Source organism: Diaphorina citri, unplaced genomic scaffold, assembly GCF_000475195.1.
Source record: "Diaphorina citri unplaced genomic scaffold, Diaci psyllid genome assembly version 1.1 scaffold24, whole genome shotgun sequence".
NCBI classification, from domain to species: Eukaryota; Metazoa; Arthropoda; class Insecta; order Hemiptera; family Psyllidae; genus Diaphorina; species Diaphorina citri.
In genome coordinates this window covers 214,071-241,023 of record NW_007377462.1, presented here as the reverse complement: position 1 = coordinate 241,023, position 26,953 = coordinate 214,071, and the positions used below count along the sequence as shown (strand labels likewise).

Here is a 26,953-nt window from a genome sequence, read left to right as displayed (position 1 = left end):
CATCAATTATTTGCGGTAAAAAAGAGCTGAAAAAAATCTGCGTTTGCCTGAGATCGAACCCATAACTGCAAATATCGCGAACAAACCGCGGATACCGCGCACAAAACGCGAATACCGCGAACAAACCGCGGATACCGCGCACAAAACGCGGATACCGCGCACAAAACGCGAATACCGCGCACAAAACGCGAATACCGCGAACAAACCGCGGATCAAACCGCGGATACCGCGAGCAAACCGCGGATACCGCGAGCAAACCGCGGATACCGCGAACAAACCGCGGATACCGCGAACAAACCGCAAAGGCATTTTAATTGTGTTACAAATTAGTAAATTTTATGACTTGGCCTGAACTTGAACCACCAACGTCAAGATCCAGAGTACAGTCCCTGAAAACCTAACCTGTGGCTAATGACCTACCACACATTCTCTCCATGTTTCCTTTCTAAGGGTACCTATAAATTTATTTAAGCTAAGCTTTTACAAATGTAATCTTTACTATGTAATTGTAATATTTTTTATGTTTGAAAGAATAAATAAATAAATGTCTATCTCAAAATACTAAATTTTTATGTACTACTGGCACTGGATTACAAGTCTTGTTTTCCCTCAGAACTACTGGAGCTGGTTAAGCTTCTTTTTCTTCTGAAATTATCAACACTATCCTCTCTCAACTTACTCTTTCTTCCACTCCCAAACTTTCTCGATGAACTTCTCCCTGCCAATCTCATGCCGAGTCTTCTTCTCCTCTCGCCAGAGTTTCTTTTCAACCACAACCTGAGTGGCAATACCCGCATGATCACAGCCCGGGTTCCAGAGAGTGGTTTTACCCTTCATTCGGTTCCTGAAATGGAATATTTTAGTGTCAATGTTTTTTTTGGTAGCCAGTGTTCTAAAGTTGGTTACTCCAAGTAAGATTTTTCTTCTTCTTTTCATGAAAAACTAATTCTGGACAGAGTGATTCTGGGATAACTTTTCTCACTTTTCCCAGATTCATTTTAAATAGGTAGAAAATGATAATTATTCACAGAGAAAATGATAATTATTTTCTTACCATCTGGTGATAGAGTCCTCTACAGCATTGGTAAGAGCATGACCCAGATGTAGTGTTCCTGTCACATTAGGGGGAGGAATCACCATAACAAATTTGCCTTTGGGGTTTTTCTCACCAATGGATTTCCTCTGAAACAAGTGTGTGATATTTTTATAACCTTCAATATCTGGGGACTTGCCTTAAAAATTAAATTACCTATGGTTGCACAGAAAGCAGACAGACTACTGACCTATCTGGGCTGATTCAAGGTGCAATTGGTCATGTTAGGATAATAAATGAGCAAGTTGATTGACAGGGACAGGGTTACCTATCTTCTTTTTCTTTGCCTTTTCCCATGTACAGATGGGGTCGGCGTTTTTCATCAATCAGCCCTGACTAGGGTGATTGCTTTGGGCTGATATTTGGTTTTGTCTACAAATTTTACGAGTGGATGCCATTTGCACTCAACCTTTGCTATAGATATAGCATAAGAAAAATTTACTCTCAGTTTATAGTCCCTCAGCCAGACAAATTGACAGGGTTACCTGTACTTGAGAATGTATCCATAGGTACCTTGAAGAAGAATAAATAATAATTAAATTTTAATCACCCCATATTCAGGTTTGAAGAATCCTTGTTTCTCCCACCAAGGGTACCAGGCAGCCTCTACATACTGGGGACTATAGGAACTTGGCAGAGGTCCCAACACATCCTTCATCTCTCCGGGAGCCGTATTGCTTGTGTAGACTATTGGCTCATCATTGGTTTCTTTCTTCTTCACTTCTTTTTTCTGAAAATAAATAAATGAAATAGAATTAATATAAATACAATAAATAGATCTTTAGAAAATGGTAAGTACAAGGTTCTGATGCCCAGAAGATAAATATGACTACCTAGATGAATCATAACAGGAAAAACTAACAAAATTAGATTTTAATTTTTTTAATCATATCTAATACCCAATAGTAATTTTATTACAGATTTTACAGTTATTTCCCCCACTACAACTTTTGTAATATCAAGATAATATTAACCAAGGTAAAGCAAAACTATTTCTGCATTAAGATACTTGGGATCTTGCATCAGAAACTGAGTAACACCTCTACCTTTAAGAATCTTACCTCAGGTTTATCTTTGGCCACTTCTTTGGTTTGCTGAATCTTAGATTGCTTCTCTTGAAACTTCTTCAACTTCTCGAGCTTTTTAGCTTCTTTCTCCAACTGCTTGGCAGTTTTCACAGGAGCTTCAGGATTAGTTGCTTCTTGCTGATCACTCATTTTACAAATACCACTGGACCAATTCTGAACACAGTTTTGACTGAACTAGAGAACTAACACCGTATTAAACTAAAAAACTGAATAGCTAAAACTGACAATGTCAGCACATATTTGTTTTCTAAACAATGACAAGTCCTACCTGCAGGACAAATCAATTAATCCAATTATTTCTTTGCAATATGTGAATGTGAACTTTCAAAATTTACTTACCACGTTCAACTTTTTTATCTTTCGTTCGTGGTAAATTTCAAATTTTCCCGCTTCACAACGTCTGAGTACACCACGCGACCTAGTGGCAGCGCTTACAACTACGAGAGTGCAAAAAGATTCGTTTACACGAGGCGATCATACGTGACCGATACCGGTAGGTACCTACCTATTGAAATCTACTCGTTTTATGTTTGAACTGATTAGTTGCTTCTTGCTGATCACTCATTTTACAAATACCACTGAACCAATTCTGAACACAGTTTTGACTGAACTAGAGAACTAAAACCGTATTAAACTAAACTGAATAGCTACTACTGACAATGTCAGCACATACTTGTTTTCTAAACAATGACAAGTCCTATTTGCAGGACAAACCAATTAATCCAATTATTTCTTTGCAATATGTGAAGATGTGATGATGTGAACTTTTCAAAATTTACCACGTTCAACTTTTTAGTTTTTAACTTTCGTTCGTGGTAAATTTCAAATTTTCCCGCTTCACTGTCTGAGCACACCACGCGACCTAGTGGCAGCGCTTACAACTACGTGAGTGCAAAAAGATTCGTTTACACGAGGCGATCATACGTGACCGATACCGGTAGGTACCCTACTCGATTGAAATAATAAAAATAATAATCCATTAATCTTTATATTATTTTATTTTTTTCAACATTACTTAATTTATTCAATTATCCAACTGTACCATTCCTATAATAAATAATTTATGTATTTAAATATCTTTATTCATATAGGTATGTAAAAAAAAATCAATTAATTTTTGAGGTCACCATAGAATCTTCCGACCTACCATTTTTCGATGTCGGTCATTTTTGTTTCATTGCTGATGGCCGTAATCAAACAACTATGTAGGTACCTGCATTTTTTTGAATAATCAATCAACAATCAACTACTCAATTGATATCTCAAGGCGCAGTGTTATGTTATGTAGGTGTATGTACCTAGATACAGAACTGAGATAAAACATTCGAGCGAGAATCGAACTCGGACCTTCTGCGTGCTAGGCCGCATTAATTACCACCTATAGGTACTCGTCTACTCGTACAAGTAGTGTAGCCAATAGCCACATACTCCGTCTCGTCTCGTACTTTTAGGTTGTGGTTATGTAGAGTACCACAGCATTACTAAGTGCCTCCTTTACTATTAATTCTCATTCATCATCAATCTTTTTACACTGGTAATGCCGCCACTGGTCGTTACTCGATTAAAGTAGCTACTCAATTGTCCTCACGAGGCTGAGTGCACCCCGAACTCCAAACACAGAGCCGAAAAAACCTCGGCCCCTCCGGGAATCGAACCCGGACCTCCTGCGTGCAAGCCTAGTGTGATACCCACTTGGCCACGGAGGTTGCTGTATAAAATAAGTCTTATCAGCCACAGATTTCATTGTCCCAACTTCCCATGGATTTGGTCTAATTTTTTCTTCCTTGGGCCTGTCAATCTCATTGAGATGGGACGTACGACTGAGAATTTAGTTTGAATTTTAAGCAAGTTTTTTATCAGTCCAAAAATTCATCTGCCCACAAAAAAAAAGTATTACATATTTCTGAGTTTTCTTACCTCAACAAGTGGTTCATTTGCGGGATTGACGGCTGCGTTGGACACCAAAATGTCGATTCCCCCATATAGCTTATCAGTCTGAAAATAATGTAAGGAAACGTTCAAGTCAAACTCAGTGATGTGGTTAGCACAGTGGACTTTGGACTTGGTTTATCTGGAGATTGGTGGTTCGAGTCCAAGTCGTGTCATAAAATTTGGCAAAGATCTGGGAACGGCATAACAAGTGACACACAAGGACATTTTTTGTCTTTTTTTTTTAGTAAAGATTTTTACTTTCTATTATTTTTTAAAAACAGGTTTGATAGAGAAAACTGTATCTGCTAAGGTCTTATCGTCCCGAAAGTGAAGAGAAGGATGACAGGATAAAAGAGAGAACGGACCTTTTTGGGATAAAATCCGTCCCAGGCGCGAATCGAACTCGCGACGTAGGGCTTTAAAAAATGTTTGAGTATTCAGACAGAGAAACGATTTCCGCCGTTGGATATTCGAGGAACGCGACGCTCGTTAGGGCAGAAGGGAAAAGAAGAAGAATTGGAAAATATTTAATTAAATAGTTGAGATATACACAATAAAAACTTACTGCAGCAGCAAATTTGGTCTTGGTGATTCCAGGTGCCAGACAATTGACGCGAATATTCTCAGACGCCAAATCTTGTGCCACAGCTTTGGTTAATCCTAATAGAGCGGTCTTACTCACAGAGTACGCACCTAATAGCTGTGAAGATAACAAAACAAAGAACTCAATTATTGGGTGAGTAAACCAAATATTTCCCTGAAATTTAGATTCCTTTAAGTGGGATTTGACATCACTGTGACACTGTACAACTCTTTTTACTTCGCCTTTTTCCGTTTTTCGTCAGCCTCTCAATCAGTCCTGAGGTGGTTACTTTTAACTGACATTTGGTTTAGGCTACAAAAAATTTACGAGTGGATGCCCTTCGCACGCAATCTTTGCTATTTCTTTAGCAAGGGAAATTTCAGGCTGGTATCCTCCCTGTTTAAAGTCCCCCAGCCAGACTTTGGAACTTTATAACTGCTAAGGTTTTTAGTGACGAGGGTTTTAACCAGTATTTGGCAACAGGCTACTCACCTCCTCACATTAACCTCACCCAACCTGAGTGGGGCCGGGAAAAGCCAACAGCACATGATTGTCCAGATAGTCCCCCAAAGAACTACGATTCTATCCTTAGGTTTGTCTGTGTAGGTCTGTAGGTATCTCTTTATTTCATCATAACTCTGGAACGGTTTGTCTGATTTTGCTCAAAATTGGCAGAAATGTTCAACACATAGGGGACATTTTCAAATTAGATTTTCGGATCAATTAGACTTCCGGGACTCCCGTAGGGTCCCGCTTGAGCGAGTTCTACAGTTCACTGAAATTACCTTGAATGGAGCAAGACCTCCTATTGAAGACACGTAGACAATGGAGCCACCGTTCCTTTTCCTGATGTAGGGTAGAACTTCTTGCGTTAGTAGAAATGTGCTCTTTACGTTCACCTCGAAAATTTTATCCCACACATTTTCTGGACACTGGAAACAAAATGGATATCTTTGTATAATTCCTAATTGAGCGTCTCATTTCGGCAATACGAACAGGGAAATTCTATTCTAAAACTTACCTTTGGTGAAAAAAAAATAATAATAATTAAAAAAAAAATTCTCATGTTAGAAGATACATACGAGTATATGTGTTCTTTACATTAATGTCGAAAATCTTATCTCATACGTTTTCTGGATTCTGAAAACAATCAATATAGGGAAAAAAACCAGGGGATGGATTTTTACTTGTGTAATAAAGCTCATGTGTGGAAGTTTACATCACCTATACATCGCTAATACAAGAATTTGTGCTGTCTGGGGAGTTATCTATGTATTTTTCTGCCTTTGAATTGTATTGTTAAGTAAAGCTAGCCCTGTTTCTTTTCCCCCTTTATTTTGTAGTGAATGAAGGTAGCTTTAACTTTGAATTGTATTGTTAAGTAAAGCTAGCCCTGTTTCTTTTCCCCCTTTATTTTGTAGTGAATGAAGGTAGCTTTAATTTTTTTTTTGGTAGGCTAAAGTTTCATCAAGCCTGTGTGAGGAAATGATTATTTCCACTTATTTGTTATGTTAAAAGTTATTAGCTTTTGCTTTGTTTGAAGCTTATGTCATGTAATAATTTATTGTAGGTTCATTAGTTATTCTGTTCTTGTTAGTTGTACCTACTTTTGGGGTTATTGAGTACATACCTGCAGCATAGGTGAAAATTTATTATTATTAGCATATTTATTTATCGTTTGACTGAAATCCCCACAAATCCGAACAGTTTTACACTCACCAGTTTCTTTTGGAATGGAAACAATCGGAAATACCTACAAGTATGTACTTACCCTTCTGTTGAGGCCGTTATGACAGCAACTTTTCCTACTAATCTGGTCGCCTTAAACATCTTGATATTTGAAATAGTGTAGGTACTAGTTTTTGATCACAGATGTCTCGAAATGGTAACTTGATTTGTACCTAAAAAAAATAAATAATAATAAACCTTACCCGAATATTTCTGATCTGATAAGTGTCTACCTTTTTTTGATAAACTATTCTGACAAGTGTACAAATGTAAAAGCCTAAAATTATAAATCTCTATCTATAATGCTACATATTTCATTATGTAAATCAAAGGTAATTATGTTTTCACCACTTTCCTTAGGACTATATTACAGTATTAACACTTGGAATATTTGAGGCAAATATTTGTTTGGGCAAACACTGGCAAACACAGAGAGAAAATATTTTTACCAAAGTATAGAAAATGTATAGTGTAATAGTATAGAAAATAGTGTAATTTTTTCAATATACCTGCTCTGCACACCTCACTTTTTACTCCAAGACACTTCAAGTGTAGAAAAAACGTCTTGCCATTTGTCAGTATGTATGTAAGTACATAATTATGTTCTGCAAGTGGGTGAGTAATTCATGATCATTTCTGAATAAATCATTTGCAATTATTGTAGAATACTACAGGCACCATGTATAAGCCTTCGAATCAAAGTGGTTACCTTCCACTTGAATCTAATTGAGTAATTATTACAGTGGTTATCAATTTCAATTTTTTCAATGCCTTCGATTGCACAGCTATAATCAGAATCACATTGACTGTAATCACATATGCAACTTCACAAGTGTTGTTACTGAAGACTAAACCCCCTCATTTCATGTTATCTAACATTCTAACCCCTTATTTCATGTTATCATGGTAGGTATATCTAATTTTCATTAGCATACACGTAGCAAACATTCCGCGTCACAACAGATTTTTTTTTTCTTCAAGTAATGTTCCCAAGCCTGTTCAACATTAATTCTCCAATCTTTTTTCATCTTACTAGGGCAAGGGCTTGCCTGAATGGGCAAAGGATAGAATTGGGTTTCAGCATATTTATTTATCGTTTGACTGAAATCCCCACAAATCCGAACAGTTTTACACTCACCAGTTTCTTTTGGAATGGAAACAATCGGTAAACTTGCACACATCACCAATAATCTGGAACTTTTCCATCGTCGCCAATGTAATAAATATGAAAAATGCAGAATGTTTGAAAAGAGAACAAATTTTATTTTACATTTCGCTGGAAACTCACAGCAAGACTGACCGAATCTGACTCCAAATAACTGGCTACATTACAAAATCAGTTGCAATTATTGTAGAATACTACAGGCACCATGTATAAAAGCCTTCGGATTAACGTGGTTACCTTCCACTTGAATCTAATTGAGTAATTATTACAGTGGTCATCAATTTCAATTTTTTCAATGCCTTCGATTGCACAGCTATAATCAGAATCACATTGACTGTAATCACATATGCAACTACACAAGTGTTTTTACTGAAGACTAAACCCCCTCATTTCATGTTGTCATGGTAGGTATATCTACTTTTCATTAGCATACACGTATCAAACATTCCCAAAGAGCGCACAGCATCTCTGTCGCAAACATTAAGGGGCCTTTTTAAGGCCTGTGTTAGTGCTTGTGACCTCTCTTGTAGCCTGTCCGTGGAGACCTTGTTGCCAAAACCAAATGTAAGCCCAAAATAATCGCCCTAGGGCTGATTAAGAGGCTTTAGTTTTGATTCTGCATCTCTATCTTACCTCTACAACGGGTCCTGTTGCAGGATTAACAGCAGCATTTGAAACTAGAATGTCAATGCCCCCAAACTTTTTCTCAGCCTGAAAAAAAAAGTCACATGTAAATCATACATAATAGGGCTCAAGTTGAGCTAGCTAAAGTTTTAACACTACACCTACCTACATCTCACCTTTTTTTTTTCTCTCAGAGTTTTTTCCTTCCAATTTTAAAGTTGTAAAAAAAATGCCTTACATGTTCAAACAGTTTCTGTCTATCTTCCTTTTTAGCAACATGACAAACAACTCCAGAAATTTTCTGATGTCCTTCTTTCTGTAGAGTCTCTACAGCTTTATTTACATTGCTTTCCTTCCGGGAACTTATTACAACACTTGCACCCTCTGCTGACAGCCTTTTGGCAATTGCAAAGCCAATCCTGAAAGAAAAGAAAAAAATAAATAAATAAGAGAAACTAGAGATGTGGAATGAAGAGGGACATACTATGGGATGGGCATGCTACAACACAAACCACATATGTGTCTAAAGTAGCAGTTGTTTCATTTCTACAAAATAAAAACGGTGGTGAAACACTCATCTTGAAAAATAAAATAAAAATAAAACTCATTTCAAGTTTTTAAAAACCCTTAAAGTGAGAGTTAAATAATAATCCTTTAAAGAGCCTCCTAAAAAAAAAATCCTTTCAAAATCCTCCCAGAAAGAGGGTTTGATAAATAATCATTTTAGGAATAACAAAACTGAATTCTCCCCTTGAAAGATAATAATTACTCACCCATCGGAGGAAGCTGTGACTACTGCTACCTTTCCTGTTAGTCTTGAAGCATTGACTGCAGTGGACATCATTTTGGTACTCGTGGAAAATGCCCTGGTGAGAAGCTTGTACATTGGCTATTTGGAAATTTAAGTTGAAACTAGTTAAAGGAAAGGTGGCATCTTTCCATTAGCAACTTTCATTATGTTAAACATCCATTTTAGTGGTGTTTTGAAAATGTTTTGTGTCCAAAATTAATGACACATTTCAATGACTCTGACTGGGATTTGAACCCACAGCTTCTAGATTATGTACCAGGCAGACCTACCATATTAATTCAATCAGATATACTTACCAAGGTGTAATCAATCAAAACACAGATTTAACTGCTTCCTTTTATTACTTTCCTTATTTTAATCTGTTAATTTTCAATATTTGAAGGTTTTTCAAAACCAGTCAGTGTTTCTAATGATCACAAAAAGTTGTACAAAGTTAGCATTGAACTTTCTCTTCTAGTAAATTAGCTTATAAACAGGTAGTAGGGATTAAACTGATAAGATAGAGGCCACTTGTTTGTGTCCAAAATTAATGACACATTTCAATGACTCTGACTGGGATTTGAACCCACAGCTTCTAGATTATGTACCAGGCAGACCTACCATCAGTTCCCCACAAAACACATATGTTAAGCACTATTGACCATGGTGTTTGCCTGTATAGGTGACCTTGCACCCTACTTTTACCTACACTTTGGCTAGGATGAAACCTGTGTTATTATTGGCTTACAGCTTACCAGTCAAGTCTACTGATCAATTCAATATGTAGAAGAGACAAGAGAATACATCATGTCTAATATGATGTTGTATGTTTCTCCCTATAAAAAGGTAATAAGATGGATAAGTGTGTAAATCACCTAATTAATCCAAACAGATATACTTACCAAGGTGTAATCAATCAAAACACAGGATTAACTACTTCCTTTTATTACTTTCCTTATTTTAATCTGTTAATTTTCAATACTTGTGAAGGTTTTCAAAACCAGTCAGTGTTTCTAATGGTCATAAAAAGTTGGCATTGAACTTTCTCTTCTAGTAAATTAGCTTATAAACAGGTAGTAGGGATTAAACTGATAAGATAAAGGCCACTTGTTAGCAAAAGCAAAACGGAAATGAAAATTGGAAATTTTAACAAAATTTAAAATTTCCCGCCCTTAATGTAATGTTATCATTAGTTCGAAATCTAACCACGAGACTACGAGAGCGCTAGTGGGAGAAATCATGGGTGGGATTTTTTTAATGTGTAAAAAATCCCTTGATTAATTTTTCCCATTCTAGATAACTGTAGGTATAGTGTAGGCTAGGTACCTACCTACTACCTACTATTAATGCCTGTGAGACCGCGGTTTGTCAGACAGTCTGAACGTGAGTGGCGGGCATTAGGAATATGAATCAGTTTGAGGGACTAATACTGGATACCTATAGGTATGTAGGTATCCTATAGGTATGTAGGTATAACTAGGTACCTACAAAATAATCAAAATAACCTATTGGAAATGAGTGTATTTTGGGCTTCAATGCCTCACAATAAATTCCCCTTTGTTTCCAAAGTGCCCTCATCGTCATCTATAATGTCCATAATTTGGGGTTTCGTCTCGCCCTCATCCTCTTTTTCATCTTCGCCATCATCGTCCTCTTCTTCCGAATCGAAATTCTCAATGGGCAATCCATCTTCATCGAACGGAGGTCTCACTTTCTTCTTTTTCTTGCGAACTTTCGTGTCGTCAATCGCCGAGAGGGTTTTCATGAGCTGAAAACGAAGTCGAAACATTGAAATGAGCTCTTAGGACAAACGAAATGAGTTTTTAGGACAACCCAAATGAGTTTTTAGTTTTACGTCAATCAGCGGCGATAGCACGTTGAATACGGCACCCAGTTCCCAGCCCTCAATAAGCCCTAGGGTGATCGCTTTTGGGCTGACATTTGGTTTTGGCTAGAAAATTTTACGAGTGGATGGCTAGATGCCCTTTGCACTCAACCTTGGCTAATTCTTTAGCAAGGGGAATTTCAGGCTTGTATGCTCCCTGTTTAAAGTCCCCCAGCCAGATAGGGCTGGTCTACTCCCTGTTTAAAGTCCCCCAGCCAGACTAGGCTGGTTTACTCCCTGTTTAAAGTCCCCCAGCCAGACTAGGCTGGTCTACTCCCTGTTTAACGTCCCTCAGCCAGACTAGGCTGGTCTACTCCCTGTTTAAGATCCCCCAGCCAGACAAATGTAACTTGTATTTTATTATCTAGTAGGTACCTCAATTGTGGTAGTAATTTTTTTTTTTTTTTTTTTTTTTTTTGACCGTCTGTTTCTGTGATACAGGTTGAACGTCACTGTATAAAATACTAAGTATGTAGGTATATAAACCAATGCAAGCACAAGCAAAATTGCAATTTTGAATCAAAGAGAGAAGGAAGGCGGGATAGGAGAAACCCAGCCGTTCCGAGAACGAACATTATCCGTTCAAAATAAAATCCGCCCCGGACGGAATCGAACCCGCAGCCTAGCGCTTACAAGGCAGACGCGCTACTAACCGAGCTAACTAGGCTGACTTTGCTTAACTTTCAGTGACACATGAGGTACTGGTGTATTCAATGTGTTTTAACTTTTAACACGTACTTTTATGGAATTTTTTTGGGTTTGAAGCTGAAGCGTATTCAATGTGTTTTAACTTTTAACACGTACTTTTATGGAATTTTTTTGGGTTTGAAGCTGAAGCCATCACTCACCCTGTCCACATGATGGCAGATTCTTTCACATCTTCCGACCAAATCCTGGCGCAGTAATCACCGATGGTCAGGAAGTTCTTCAGGAAGGATGGATTCCGCTGCACCGTGTAAACGGGGCCCTGGTGCGCCTTGAAAATGCCGGCGAGCTTTTCCGGATTGGTTTTGCCTTTCCGGTTGCCCATGATGACTAGGCCGGTCTCTGTACCAAGCTGAAATCGGCAAATTGAGAACTTCTCCCATTATTGAATGTGAACAGACCGCCGCACCGTAAAACCATGTTCGTTTTTCTGCTGATAAGCAGAAGCTCAAAATATATCTTACGAGGAAACCTTCTCCCAACTAGGCAGCAGTTTTGTTAATTTTTAGACTAAGGGAGTGTAAACCTCGGTGCAAAATAATAAATTCATTCCCATCTGTGTTTACAACTTACCCAATAATTTTTCACCTTAACTCCATACACAAAAAGCCCACTTCGAGCTTTTCCGGATTGGTTTTGCCTTTCCGGTTGCCCATGATGACTAGGCCGGTCTCTGTACCAAGCTGAAATCGGCAAATTGAGAAATTCTCCCATTATTGAATGTGAACAGACCGCCGCACCGTAAAACCATGTTCGTTTTTCTGCTGATAAGCAGAAGCTTAAAATATCTTACGAGGAAACCTTCTCCCAACTAGGCAGCAGTTTTGTTAATTTTTAGACTAACGGAGTGTAAACCTCGGTGCAAAATAATAAATTCATTCCCATCTGTGTTTACAACTTACCCAATAATTTTTCAACTTAACTCCATACACAGAAAGCCCACTCCGAGGCTTAGGTGTAGGGGCAAACGGCCCTAAAGGATGGGTGCTTCTACGAATCTACCCAATTATTCATTGACTTTACCACTTACCATAAACCGTACAGGAATCGTAGGCTCATACTCCATGGTACTGACTCCCAGCGTTCTACTGTAGATCTGTTCATCCTTGTTCATATCCACGAGAAGAATCTCCAGTGGCTTCTTCAGGTTTCGACAGTCCCACCATCTTACCTGAAATTAGTGAGATACCAGATAAAATGACTGATCAATGAACATTAGGACTAAGAAGAAGAAAAAGGAGAGAAAAAAGAAAGAGGAGGAGGAGGGAAATTAGTGAGATACCAGATAAAATGACTGATCAATGAACATTAGGACAAAGAAGACTAAGAAGAAGAAAAAGGAGAGAAAAAAGAAGCCCACTTCGAGGCTTAGGTGTAGGGGCAAACGGCCCTAAAGGATGGGTGCTTCTACGAATCTACCCAATTATTCATTGACTTTACCCACTTACCATAAACCGTACAGGAATCGTAGGCTCATACTCCATGGTGCTGACACCCAGCGTTCTACTGTAGATCTGTTCATCCTTGTTCATATCCACGAGAAGAATCTCCAGGGGCTTCTTCAGGTTTCGACAGTCCCACCATCTTACCTGAAATTAGTGAGATACCAGATAAAATGACTGATCAATGAACATTAGGACTAAGAAGAAGAAAAAGGAGAGAAAAAAGAAAGAGGAGGAGGAGGGAAAAGAATCAACTACACATACAAAATTTCCTATCTACTTTCAATTTCCTTAATAATTTAAAATCATTCCTCCGTCAAATTAAATTGATCCAAGGCAAGGAAAACCTAGACCTTGACAAATAGAGTGTGCCTGAAGGCATGTGATGTGTTCCAATCCACTCGACCCCAAGTATGTGTTCCTATTGGGTATTATTTATTATTCCTTTTACATAGGTAGGTACCGCTGGTCTACTTCCTGTTTAAGATCCCCCAGCCAGTCAAAGGTAACTTGTATTTTACTATCTAGTAGGTACCTCATGTGGCCGATTTTGGCGGCTCTTACCTGCTCAATGGACGCGAAAAATTCCTCTTCGGCCGCCACTACCAAGGGCCCGCCCACACTAAACGCAGGCTCCTCGCCCTTGGCCTTTGCGTTGTGGGTTGCGTCGTCTGTATTTTTCACGGAGCGCGCCTTGAGTCTTAACTCGCGCTGCTTGGCCTCTATGATCTTCTCTCGCCGCGTCTCGCGCTCAAACATCTGAAAGATTATTATTAGTCTTTTTTATTATTACATATTATTTTTTTAGAGGTTTGACAGAGGGAAATAACTTTAACTCCTAAGGTCTTATCGTCCCGAAATCGAAGAGAGAAGGAAGATAGGATAGGAGAAAGCCAGACGTTCCGAGAACGAACCTTACCTGTTTAAGATAAAGTTCCCCCTGGGAGGGAATTGAATATACGACCTAGTGTTTACAAGGCAGACGGTCGACTCTCTACCCTCCAAGTTAACTAGCAAGGTCCCACTTATTGTACTTCACATTTCTAGAAAAAAAATTACGTCACAATAACGCGATGACGTCACATCCCGAGTTGGACAACTAATAGTGAATCATCAGGAAAAAAGACAGGATAGAAGCAACCCAGCCGTTCCGAGAACGAACATTATCCCCTCAGGATAAAGTCCGCCCCGGGCGGGAATCGAACCCGCGGCCCAGCGCTTACAAGGCAGACGCGATACCAACCAAGCCAACTAGGCTAGCAGGCAACTAGGAAAGGTACCAAGAATAAAATAGATGGAACTTACAGCTGTTAGCAGAACCTTGTCGTTTTTATTAGCGGTAACCAGGGTTAGCAAAACGGAAATGAAAATTGGAAATTTTAACAAAATTTAAAATTTCCCGCCCTTAATGTAATGTTATCATTAGTTCGAAATCTGACTACGAGAGCGCTAGTGGGAGAAATCATGGGTGGGATTTTTTTCAATAGGGAGATTTCGCATCGAATCCTGATCCCCATAACGCAACCCATGTTGGCGCCATCTTGTTTACATCATGTTTTTAGATTTAGCAAAGCGTGCGAAAACCAAAATACGATAACCCAAGCGAACCTAGCGGACGCTCAAGTAGTCATACCGTTTATTTGTTCAATGTTTTGTCTTGTCCTAATGAATGAAATTAATAACAAATTATTCAAATAATTTTTTGAATGAATTAATTAATTAATACAGCGCCACCGGCGAAATTTTTTCTAAAAGTACCTATGTACCTGATAAATCTCATTACATGGAGATATTTTGAGATATAAAATTTTCCACCAAAAATCGGCCGCCGTAGGCGGCTCGGGAAAAATTTTCACATTTTTTTTTAATACGTATTCCGCAACTGTAATAGAAAGTCGTGTGATGTTCACACCAGATTTTTTTCTACACGGGCAAATCGTTCATAAAATGGGGTGTTAGGATATTACCTTGACGGTGAGTGTAGGATCTCGCTGATTCTGAAGAAGGTCCCAGGCATCCAGACAGCCATCTGTTCTGGTGACAAAGAACACGGAATACTTGGTAGCACTCCATCCTCCACAGGTTAGGATGGACTTGTGATCCCTGACATGGAAAATTAAACAAGAAGATTTGAAGATTTTTTTAAAAATTATTATCATTATTTTAGTTTGTCTGTCTGTTTGTTTCTTTTGATGATAGAGGGAACTGTAACAGCCAAGGTCTTATCGCCCCGAAATCGAAGAGAGAAGGAAGACAGGATAGGAGAAAGCCAGCCGTTCCGAGACCATTATCCGTTCAGGATAAAATTCGCCATCGGCGGGAATCGAACTCGCGGCCTAGCGCTTACAAGGCAGACGGCCTACCAACCGAGCTGACTTTGCTTAACATACAGTGATCCTTGAGGTACTGGTGTATTCAATATTTGGAGACTTTATACTTTTAACAGGTACTTTTATGGAATTTTTTTAACTTTTAACAGGTACTTTTATGGAATTTTTTTTGGGTTTGAAGCTGAAGCCATCACTCACCCTGTCCACATGATGGCAGATTCTTTCACATCCTCCGACCAAATCCTGGCGCAGTAGTCACCAATGGTCAGGAAATTCTTCAGGAAGGATGGATTTTAGTTTAAATTAGAGATGGAGAAAACACAGGGCTTTCGAGTTTTGGAAAAAAAAGCAAAATGACAGAGATACAAGATATAATACTTAATGTACTCTATTTGTAATTTTGTCACGAGATCACGAAAAGTAATGCTATTTAACTGAAAATATTCAAGTTATGCTTTCTTGCTTCTAGCTCACAAAAATGTTCTCGTATACACCGTGAATCTAACCCATAAAAAATACATGTGACATTTGTTAAATTGCGGGGATAAAGGGACTTCTTAGTCCTATCTCAACAGGATAAAGAAAGTATAACAGTCTATCAAAACTATTGTTGGACTTGAATGCTCCTAGACTTTGTGAGTCCCTTATATCCATAGGAAGAGAATTCCATAATCTAACTGCAGATACACGGTAAGGGTTTCGTAGAACGTAGATTCGTATAGACTTAACCCCAGCTTTTGAGGCTGTTTGCCCCCACACCTAAGCCCCGGAGAGGGCTTTTTGTGTACGAAGGTTTTTATTATTATTATTACAAATTAATGGGAAATTCCATTATATGGTGCTGTTATAACTTTTGAACTACCAACTTTTACTAGGCAGTGGCAAGTCGATTCAGCTTGCGCTCCCAAGACCCTTTGTTATGGTCAAGATAATAATAATAAAAAAAAAACCTACTTGAAACTTGATAAACTTTAGGGTAAAAAAAATGAATAGCTCATCCATAAAGGGAGTTTAGATAAAAATCATTGTTACATTTTTCCATTCGCACGTTAAACATTTTTTCTTTTCTTTAGCTAAAAATTAATACGTAATGGCATCTATCACCGTTTTAAACTTTCCTTCGAATGAAGAACTTCCTAGTTCCTAGTAGGTGGAAATAAATATGATAGGTAGTAGATAGGTGGGATATCTATGTTGATATGTTTCTATGGTAACCTGTCCAGGGATAGCAACACATGGTACCTGCCCTACATATAAATCTCTAGTATCCATTACCTATATACTCGACGCAACCCTTCACTGAGAAAAAAAGTAGGGTGGCGGAAGCCCAATATAGTGACTGGGTTGTGGCACTCTAATACGGAATCCTATATCAGGAAGCTCGACACTTTACTATAGCATTCCAACAACCTAAATCAGGGGAAGTATCCCAATAGTTGGGGTTCTTCCATCCTCATTTGTGGCACCCTATCACTAATTTTTTCTCAGTGTGTATTTGGGGTGCGTGAGAGCAAAAAATTGTAAAAGAGGAAAAATGAAATCAAACAAAAACTACACAGAGTTATTGATGATTAAAATACCGACACCATATACGCACACGAATTTTGTATCTATCCTATATCATATGGTGTCGGAGTAATTTATTTCAATGACAAAACAAAATTGTAACATAGGAAATCAGAGATGGAAATAATTTCTCCATACAGGAATTTTATAAATTTAATAGATGGGATATAAATTTAATTAATAGATGGGGAATGATCAATCCAAATTAAAATGGGGAATTTTTAATCAGGGATGAAAGTTATTAATTTATTATGGAAAATTAAGACGGAATGAACGTATACATATAGATTATAGACGTATACCTTACCTACGAGTAATACTCGTATATCGAGAGAATTAAATTTTAACGAATAATTTAAATTAGAGATGGAGAAAACACAGGGCTTTCGAGTTTTGGAAAAAAAAGCAAAATGACAGAGATACAAGATATAATACTTAAATGTACTCTATTTGTAATTTTGTCACGAGATCACTAAAAGTAATGCTATTTAACTGAAAATATTCAAGTTATGCTTTCTTGCCTCTAGCTCACAAAAATGTTCTCGTATACACCGTACATTATGAATCTAACCCATAAAAAATACATGTGACATTGGTTAAATTGCGGGGATAAAGGGACTTCTTAGTCCTATCTCAACAGGATAAACAAAGTGTTTTTGTGTTGACGCACCATAATAAATTAAAATAAAAATAAAATTGTTGGACTGCAAGGATAAAGGGACTTTTCAGTCCTATCTTACCAGGATTAACAAAGTACAATTTCAGTTCTATAGGTGGATGACCAAAATACAATATTCTACTCTATGTTTGTCAAATATTACATTATAATGCGAAATAAAATATACCTAAGGAATATAAAAAATACAGATTTAGCCGACGAGATCTTGTTTGCAAAAAGACAGATTTGGGCTAGTATGTCCCTCATTGGATGGGCGAAAAATGGACTCAATGAAATGCAAGAAGAGGGAAATTTCAATCTTCTTCCATCTGCACAATTAAATAAAAAAAATCAAAACATTAAAGTACCAGAAATTTGATAGCTGTCACCTTTTCATCAATAATTTGGGTTTTACAATCCTGAACTAATAAAATTCAATGCGTTAAGAAGGGGGACAAAAAAAAAAAAAAAAAAAAAAAAAAAAAAAAGGGAAAAAAAAAAAAAAACACCTTTTTTTTTATGTATGGAGGGGGGGGGGGGGGAAACAGAGAGACAGGTGAACAGACAAACAAACACCTTTTATTTGACACCTGTGCCCTCTATAACCAAGATCTCGTCGATAATACTATAGCTGAATTAGGTACTTTTGGAAACATGAAGGGAATAGGGCAAACAAACATTTGTTAGTAGATAGCAGAAGATATCGAGAAAAAGTAATTCAGTCGAACCTGTCTACGTGGGAATCCAAGGGACCGACAATTTTTTCCCACCTATCCAGGTTTCCCAGTTAAAAAAGTGTCCTACTTAGAAAGGTTGCCAGGTTTAGAAAGGTTCCCACTTAGACAGGTTTGACTGTAGGTACAATGGTTAGGGTATAGCAAAAAGAAGAGGAAAAAAAATGTAGAAACAGCAAAACAAACAAGGACTAAGGAATGTAAACAAAAATTTAAATACACAAAATATAAAAACATAATACAAAAATGTAAAAGCGAATCAACAGGATAAAAAAAAGAAAAAAAAAAAAAATCTTCGTAAAAAAAGAGAAATAAAAAATCCAAGAGGGGAAAATACATTTTAAAAAATAATACCTAAACAATACATTTCTTAAAAGTAAAAATAGGTATAAAGGAACACAGAGATTGAGTTTAAATGAGATTATAAATAAAAAATTAAATAAACAAATTTAAATAGAAAATGTATAAATATAAGGATAAAGATTTTCTTTAGCCACTCCGCGGGATTTGAACCCGAGCCTCTCAGTCAGTAAACCCTGGAGACCGCTAAAGCTGTGTCTACACGTAATTGACGTCGGTCGATGTCGACTGAACCGTCCACACTACCACGACAACATGGATTCACCTAGTTAATGACTATGTGTGGACACAGCTTACACTTACAAATAAAATCAATCGTGCAATAGAGTGTGCTTTGTTTAAATTTAAAATTGTACAATGAAATTAGTGAGATACCAGATAAAATGACTGATCAATGAACATTAGGACAAAGAAGACTAAGAAGAAGAAAAAGGAGAGAAAAAAGAAAGAGGAGGAGGAGGGAAAAGAATCAACTACACATACAAAATTTCCTATCTACTTTCAATTTCCTTAATAATTTAAAATCATTCCTCCGTCAAATTAAATTGATCCCAAGGGCAAGGAAAACCTATATAGACCTTGACAAATAGAGTGTGCCTGAAGGCATGTGATGTGTTCCAATCCGCTCGACCCCAAGTATGTGTTCCTACTGGGTATTATTTATTATTCCTTTTACATAGGTAGGTACCTACTTGCAGCTGGCAGGGCAAATTACCTACGTCTACTCTTTAACAATACGGCTCGGACAGAAGCTAGGCCCCAGCTAGCTAGCTAGGGATTGTGAACACACTAACTTACACTTCCATCAATACTGGACGTGAAAAATTCAGTGCCGGTTTTCGAGTTGATCCACAGGGCGTTGTTCACAGGGGCCCGATGTGACTCCAACACGTCACTGATTTCCACAGGCTGAGAGCCTTTCCTCACATCCCAGAAGGCCACTTGACCATTGAGAAGACCCCCTATTAGACTGTGGACGTCCTTAGGGTTGTATTCCACACTGGCTACACAGGCGGGGCCTTGTAGAACTAGGAACGGCTTGTTGGGATTATCTGTGGAATAAGTGATACCGACTGTTAAGGTCACTACAAACGATGGCGAGACCGTTTGGCTCCAGTACATCGTCCTAATGGAGTTTGGTTGGGTAGAAGACTAGAAGAGATCACAGTGTGAGAATCCTGCCATTAAAGCCTAAAAAATTATCTAAGTCCGCGAGTCTATGTAGCTCGCGCTGTACGTTTCGAGGACCCACACCGTTCAAATAGTGTGCACGACTTTACTCAATTTCAGTGATCGATGTCGACCATCGACATCGCCTGACTACAGTGGACGCCTTTTTCAGTTTATAGCAGGTAGCCTAGTGAATAAATTATTCTAATCTTCCTATTCAACTCTTCACTCACCTACATCCCACACATACGACTCACACCCATACACAGTAGGTGTCTGGAAGTCCAGATTACAATAGGATCCCGCAATCCTGGTACCCCCATCAGGGGACCACGATAGATTCCTAATGGGGCGTTTCACTTTCTGCTGATCTCGAAACACGTTCAGGGTCCGTGAGGACAAGTCCTCGACGATAATACTAGGGTCCACATCCGCGAAATAGTGTTCGTAAATATTGATGGCGTTGTTCTGATGAATGCAGTGCTCCATGGGCTGTAGGGAACGAAAGTCAACATTAGTTTCTCAAATTTGCAATCATATATCTTTTTTAAGAGGTTTGATAGAGGGAACTTTAAGAATTGAAGTCTTATCGTCCCGAAATCGAAGAGTAACACAGGATATGAGAAAGCCAGCTGTTCCGAGGACGAACATAATTCTTTCAAGATAAAATACGCCCCGGGCGGTAATCGAAACTCCCACCTAGCGCTTACAAGGCAGGCGCGCTACCTTCCAAACTAACTACAGTGGTCAAGAGTATCTTTAGTCCCCCCCCCCAAGAGGTTTGATAGACGGAACTGTAACTGCTAGGGTCTCATCGTCCGGAAATCGAAGATCGAAGGAAGGCAGGATAGGAGAAAGTTAGCAGTTCCGAGAACGAAACTTATCCCTTCAAAATAAAAAGAGTACCTATCTTTAGTTTAGTTTACGGTTCGTACTTACATGAGACAGATTCATGACGGTCTGAATGTAGGTTTCGTCTTTCTCCACTTTCCTCTTGTACCGAATGATCTGTTCTGTGTCCAGATGAGAAATGTCCTTGGGCCATCCTCCCTCTTCATGGTAAATACAGTGAGACTCGTACTCCGCCCGAAATGTGTTCACCTGAGAATAAGATAAGTGATGTTATTTGTACTGCTGGAATAGGACTGAAGAATCCCTTTACCCCGTCAGTAGGATACTACCATTAGCCTTTTTCCGTGTTCAGACGGGTTCGGCGTTTTTCGTCAGCCTCTCAATCGGCCCTGGTTTTGGCTATTTTTTCTGAAGTGGATGCCCTTCAAACTCAACCCTGTCAGAAGGGCGTGGGTGGTGCCTACTAATCAGGAGAACGTGGGATTGAACCTACACCCTCCTGATTAGTAAGCGAGCGTCAAGACCACCTGACTGGCGTAATTTCATGCTACATGGCTGATCCTTTAGCTGTCCTGGGATTGACTGCTGAAACGCCTGGTGAGAAGCTATGACCTAGATGTTCTCTGTCACCCAATCCAGAACTCACCTAATTTTTCGTAGATTCGTAGAAGCTTAACCCATCCTCTAGGGCTGTTTGCCCCTACACCTGAACCTCGGAGTGGGCTTTTTGTGTATACTCACCTCATGGAGTGCGAACTGTTTGGAATATTGCACTCCCTGATCTACAGGATCCTCGGCTATGAAGTTCTCCAGTAGAGAGGGGTCGGGTTCGATGCTCATCAACACTTTGCCATCATCACATTCAAACTCGTAGGGGCGTCCAAATTCCGACCGCTTCTTCGTGTAGAAGAACTTGTTGTCCACGTTTCTCTTCACTTCTCCTGGCTCCATTATGGTGTTTTTTTTCCAAGTGGCAGGATTTTCCAGGAGGAGCTCTTCTACCCGACCACTAAATTTTTCTTTCACTGTGAGTCTTTAAGATATTTCACCAGGGAAATCTTGAATGCTCCTAGACTTTGTGAGTCCCTTATATCCATAGGAAGAGAATTCCATAATCTAACTGCAGATACACGGTAAGGGTTTCGTACAACGTAGATTCGTATAGACTTCACCCAACTTTTGAGGCTGTTTGCCCCTACACCTAAGCCCCGGAGAGGGCTTTTGTGTACGAAGATTATTATTATTATTACAAATTAATGGGAAATTCCATTATATGGTGCTGTTATAACTTTTGAACTACCAACTTTTACTAGGCAGTGGCAAACCTACTTGAAACTTGGTAAACTTTAGGGTAAATAAAATAATAATAATAAAAAAAAAATGAATAGCTCATCCATAAAGGGAATTTGGATAAAAATCATTGTTACATATTTCCTTTCGCACGTTAAACATTTTCTTTTCTTTAGGTAAAAATTAATACGTAATGGCACCTATCACCGTTTTAAACTTTCCTTCGAATGAAGAACTTCCTAGTAGGTGGAAATAAATATGTTGATATGTTTCTATGGTAACCTGTCCAGGGATAGCAACACATGGTACCTGCCCTACATATAAAACTATAGTATCCATTACCTATATCCTCGACGCAACCCTTGTATTTGGGGTGCGTGAGAGCAAAAAATTGTAAAAGAGGAAAAATGAAATCAAACAAAAACTACAAAGAGTTATCCCACCCTGGGGGTGGATAAATACCCGGGTAAATACCCAATTTTTATTTACCCACCCAGTGGGTATTTACCCACGACCCATCACTAGCAGTGATAGGCGGCTCGTTACTTACTTTGAACGACTGTGGTGCTTCCTTTTCAGCCAGATGAACCAGAGTGCCGTTCACATAGATCACATTAGCCGCCTCGTCCTCCGGTACGGTCAGTGTGGAATAGCTGAACGTAGCGAGGTCTTTCATTTTCTGAAAGCAATATGAGAAACTTTATCAGTAAGATAAATACTGTTTTAAAGAAGTTTTTTGATAGAGGAACTGTAACTGCTAAGGTCTTATCGTCCCGAATTCTAAGAGAGAAGGAAGACAGGATAGGAGAAATCCAGCTGTTCCGAGAACGAACCTTACCCCTTTAGGATAAAATCCGCCCTGGGCGAGAATCGAACCCGTTGCCTAACGCTTACAAGGCAGACGCGCTACCAACCAAGCTAACTATGAGTTTATCTTTAGAAGTAACTACTGGACGGTCCCGATTAGCATGGAATTGACCGGGTAGCGCCTGCCTTACAGGCGCTAGGTCGTGGGTGCGATTCCCGCCCGGGACAAACTTTATCTTAAACAGATAAGGTTCATTTTTTACGAACGGCTGGCTTTCTCCTATCCTGTCTTCCTCTTCCTTGAGAGAGAAAAAAATCTTCAACTTACCACTGAGAAGTTCAAAATGATTTAGTTCAAAATTTGAATAAAATAGAAAATAAATCAAAAACAGATCCATGAACAAAATTCGAGAGCACCTTTATACTATACCTTCAATGTTTCTTGGGGCCTTTTACCAGCTCCAACACATAGGAGCTCAGGTCCAGCCACAGTAACTAGTGATTTCAAATGACATCCATCTGCTATACCGACACCATATACGCACACGAATTTTGTATCTATCCTATATCATATGGTGTCGGAGTAATTTATTTCAATGACAAAACAAAATTGTAACATAGGAAATCAGAGATGGAAATAATATCTCCATACAGGAATTTTATAAATTTAATAGATGGGATATAAATTTAATTAATAGATGGGGAATATACCGACACCATATACGCACACGAATTTTGTATCTATCCTATATCATATGGTGTCGGAGTAATTTATTTCAATGACAAAACAAAATTATAACATAGGAAATCAGAGATGGAAATAATTTCTCCATACAGGAATTTTATAAATTTAATAGATGGGATATAAATTTAATTAATAGATGGGGAATGATCAATCCAAATTAAAATGGGGAATTTTTAATCAGGGATGAAAGTTATTAATTTATTATGGAAAATTAAGACGGAATGAACGTATACATATAGATTATAGACGTATACCTTACCTACGAGTAATACTCGTATATCGAGAGAATTAAATTTTAACGAATAATTTAAATTAGAGATGGAGAAAACACAGGGCTTTCGAGTTTTGGAAAAAAAAGCAAAATGACAGAGATACAAGATATAATACTTAAATGTACTCTATTTGTAATTTTGTCACGAGATCACTAAAAGTAATGCTATTTAACTGAAAATATTCAAGTTATGCTTTCTTGCCTCTAGCTCACAAAAATGTTCTCGTATACACCGTACATTATGAATCTAACCCATAAAAAATACATGTGACATTGGTTAAATTGCGGGGATAAAGGGACTTCTTAGTCCTATCTCAACAGGATAAACAAAGTGTTTTTGTGTTGACGCACCATAATAAATTAAAATAAAAATAAAATTGTTGGACTGCAAGGATAAAGGGACTTTTCAGTCCTATCTTACCAGGATTAACAAAGTACAATTTCAGTTCTATAGGTGGATGACCAAAATACAATATTCTACTCTATGTTTGTCAAATATTACATTATAATGCGAAATAAAATATACCTAAGGAATATAAAAAATACAGATTTAGCCGACGAGATCTTGTTTGCAAAAAGACAGATTTGGGCTAGTATGTCCCTCATTGGATGGGCGAAAAATGGACTCAATGAAATGCAAGAAGAGGGAAATTTCAATCTTCTTCCATCTGCACAATTAAATAAAAAAAATGCGAAATAAAATATACCTAAGGAATATAAAAAATACAGATTTAGCCGACGAGATCTTGTTTGCAAAAAGACAGATTTGGGCTAGTATATCCCTCATTGGATGGGCGAAAAATGGGCTCAATGAAATGCAAGAAGAGGTCAATTTCAATCTCCTTCCATCTGCACAATTAAATAAAAACAATAGATCTCGTCGATAATACTATAGCTGAATTAGGTACTTTTGGAAACATGAAGGGAATAGGGCAAACAAACATTTGTTAGTAGATAGCACAAGATATCGAGAAAAAGTAATACAGTCGAACCTGTCTACGTGGGAATCCAAGGGACCGACAATTTTTTCCCACTTATCCAGGTTTCCCTGTTAAAAAAGTGTCCTACTTAGAGAGGTTGCCATGAAAAGGCCATGATTTTTTTCCCAGTTATCCAAGTTTCCCACTTAGACGAGTCGCACTTAGACAGGTTCGACTGTAGGTACAATGGTTAGGGTATAGCGAAAAGAAGAGGAAAAAATGTAGAAACAGCTAAACAAACAAGGACTAAGGAATGTAAACAAAAATTTAAATACACAAAATATAAAAAACATAATACAAAAATGTAAAAGCGAATCAACAGGATAAAAAAAAGAAAAAAAAAAAAATCTTCGTAAAAAAAGAGAAATAAAAAATCCAAGAGGGGAAAATACATTTTAAAAAATAATACCTAAACAATACATTTCTTAAAAGTAAAAATAGGTATGAAGGAACACAGAGATTCAGTTTAAATGAGATTATAAATAAAAAATTAAATAAACAAATTTAAATCGAAAATGTATAAATATAAGGATAAAGATTTTCTTTAGCCACTCCGCGGGATTTGAACCCGAGCCTCTCAGTCAGTAAATCCTGGAGACTGCTAAAGCTGTGTCTACACGTAATTGACGTCGGTCGATGTCGAGTGAACCGTCCACACTGCCACGACAACATGGATTCACCTAGTTGATTGACCGTGATCGACTATGTGTGGACACAGCTTACACTTACAAATAAAATCAATCGTGCAATAGAGTGTGCTCTGTTTAAATTTAAAATTGTACAATAAAATTCATGTTGTGAGTGTGCTGAAATCTTGTCATGGTGGATAAATTGGATATTCACAATATTTCTCGCGTATCGTTATCACAAAGAAATAACAAATAATAAAATTACAATCATTTACAGTCGAGATATAGGCGGTTTCCTTTCTAAAAAAAAAAAAAAAAAAAAAAAAAAAAAAAATCGAGCTAATAAAATTTGCATTTCTTGATAAATCGATATTTTCCCCAAGAAAATGTCATTTCGAGGGTCGAACCTGGATTCTGACACAACCAAAAGGTTTGCCATGGGCCTGTCTTTAGAAACAAACAGAAATGAAAAATTCCCAACCGTATGTGCCAAAACGGCTTGTAAAAAAGCAAATTTTCAAAAAGTGAAACTTTGTCATTTAGATAATACTAATTTTTCTATGATCCATATAAATGTTTATTTGCAATGGGATTTATGTTAAATAATTTAATAGACTAGAAAAGAAAATACCAGAGTGAAATACAAAGCACAGGTCTGAAATGCAAAAGCATTGCAAAGGGGTGTTGTACACAGCGTTAGGTTACAACCAAAGTTACAGTAGGCAGGAGAGCTTCACAAGCTTGTCTGACTCAGTGAACGAGTAGTCCAATGAAAGGAGTAGTTCTTTTTCATGACTCACTCACTATTTACACATTTCGAAGGTATTCGTAGAAGCTTAACCCATCCTTTAGGGCTGTCTAGACCCTACTCTTAAGCTTTAGATTGGGCTTTTTGTGTATGGAGTTAAAGCTGTTTCGAAGGTATACATAAGGACATAATTTGCCTTCATTGAAGTATACTTTGAAATTGTATAGGTATGTAGAGTTGTATTCGATTATGTGACTCAAGTCAGTCATCATATGAAATTTCTCTTTGGACTACTTTGGACCAAAGAGAAATTTCGTAGGATGACTGACTTAAAAGTCGAATACAATACAGGTATACATAAGGGCTTCATTTGCAGTCCTTGTATAGTGTATATGCTGAAAGTGTATATGTAGGTAGATATGCTACTCTTTATGACTTCACTTATATGCTCCGAATATGTTTGGTTTTCCGGATAAGGAGAACACTGGAACTGATGCCTCTGCCTCCCTTGGTGAGTTCTGACATTGACACCGACCTTCGAGGGAAATCCAACTTCTCACAAATAGTCTGGAAAAAGCAAAAGGAGACAAAATATTCAACTTTGATGTTTAATTTAAAGAACTTCCGGTCAGAGTACCTAAAAGTGACTTCTTCATACCTTCACTACTCGAACAAGACTAGAGTTCCTTTAGATTATTAGTGACAAATACTCAAATTAACGATTAGGATGGTAAAATTCTATCCTCATTACTCATTACGATTCAAACACTCAACCCTG

At 37.9% G+C, this 26,953-nt stretch overlaps 1 protein-coding gene and 2 long non-coding RNA genes across 3 annotated transcripts; 1 reads left to right on the top strand and 2 right to left on the bottom strand.

The window, feature by feature from the left end:
* Positions 1–666: 666 nt before the first annotated feature.
* LOC103509790 lies at positions 667–21,836 on the bottom strand. The gene is made up of 18 exons (XM_026823899.1): positions 21,447–21,836; positions 20,793–20,954; positions 20,087–20,345; positions 19,482–19,735; positions 13,042–13,182; positions 11,737–11,945; positions 11,310–11,340; positions 10,548–10,771; positions 8,987–9,079; positions 8,452–8,632; positions 8,223–8,300; positions 5,482–5,628; positions 4,679–4,813; positions 4,099–4,176; positions 2,155–2,355; positions 1,644–1,823; positions 1,055–1,182; positions 667–844 (listed from the first exon to the last, which is right to left on the bottom strand). The coding sequence occupies exons 1-18, from the start codon at positions 21,654–21,656 to the stop codon at positions 676–678; spliced, it is 2,880 nt and encodes a 959-aa protein (XP_026679700.1). The 5' UTR covers positions 21,657–21,836; the 3' UTR covers positions 667–675.
* On the top strand, positions 5,884–6,334 carry LOC113467684. Its single transcript, XR_003391666.1, has 2 exons — positions 5,884–6,048; positions 6,127–6,334. It is a non-coding gene; the product is annotated as an uncharacterized LOC113467684 (long non-coding RNA).
* A 1,926-nt stretch (positions 21,837–23,762) lies between the features above and the next one.
* Positions 23,763–24,684, bottom strand: LOC113467689. The gene is made up of 2 exons (XR_003391668.1): positions 24,526–24,684; positions 23,763–24,344 (listed from the first exon to the last, which is right to left on the bottom strand). It is a non-coding gene; the product is annotated as an uncharacterized LOC113467689 (long non-coding RNA).
* Between the last annotated feature and the right edge of the window lie 2,269 nt (positions 24,685–26,953).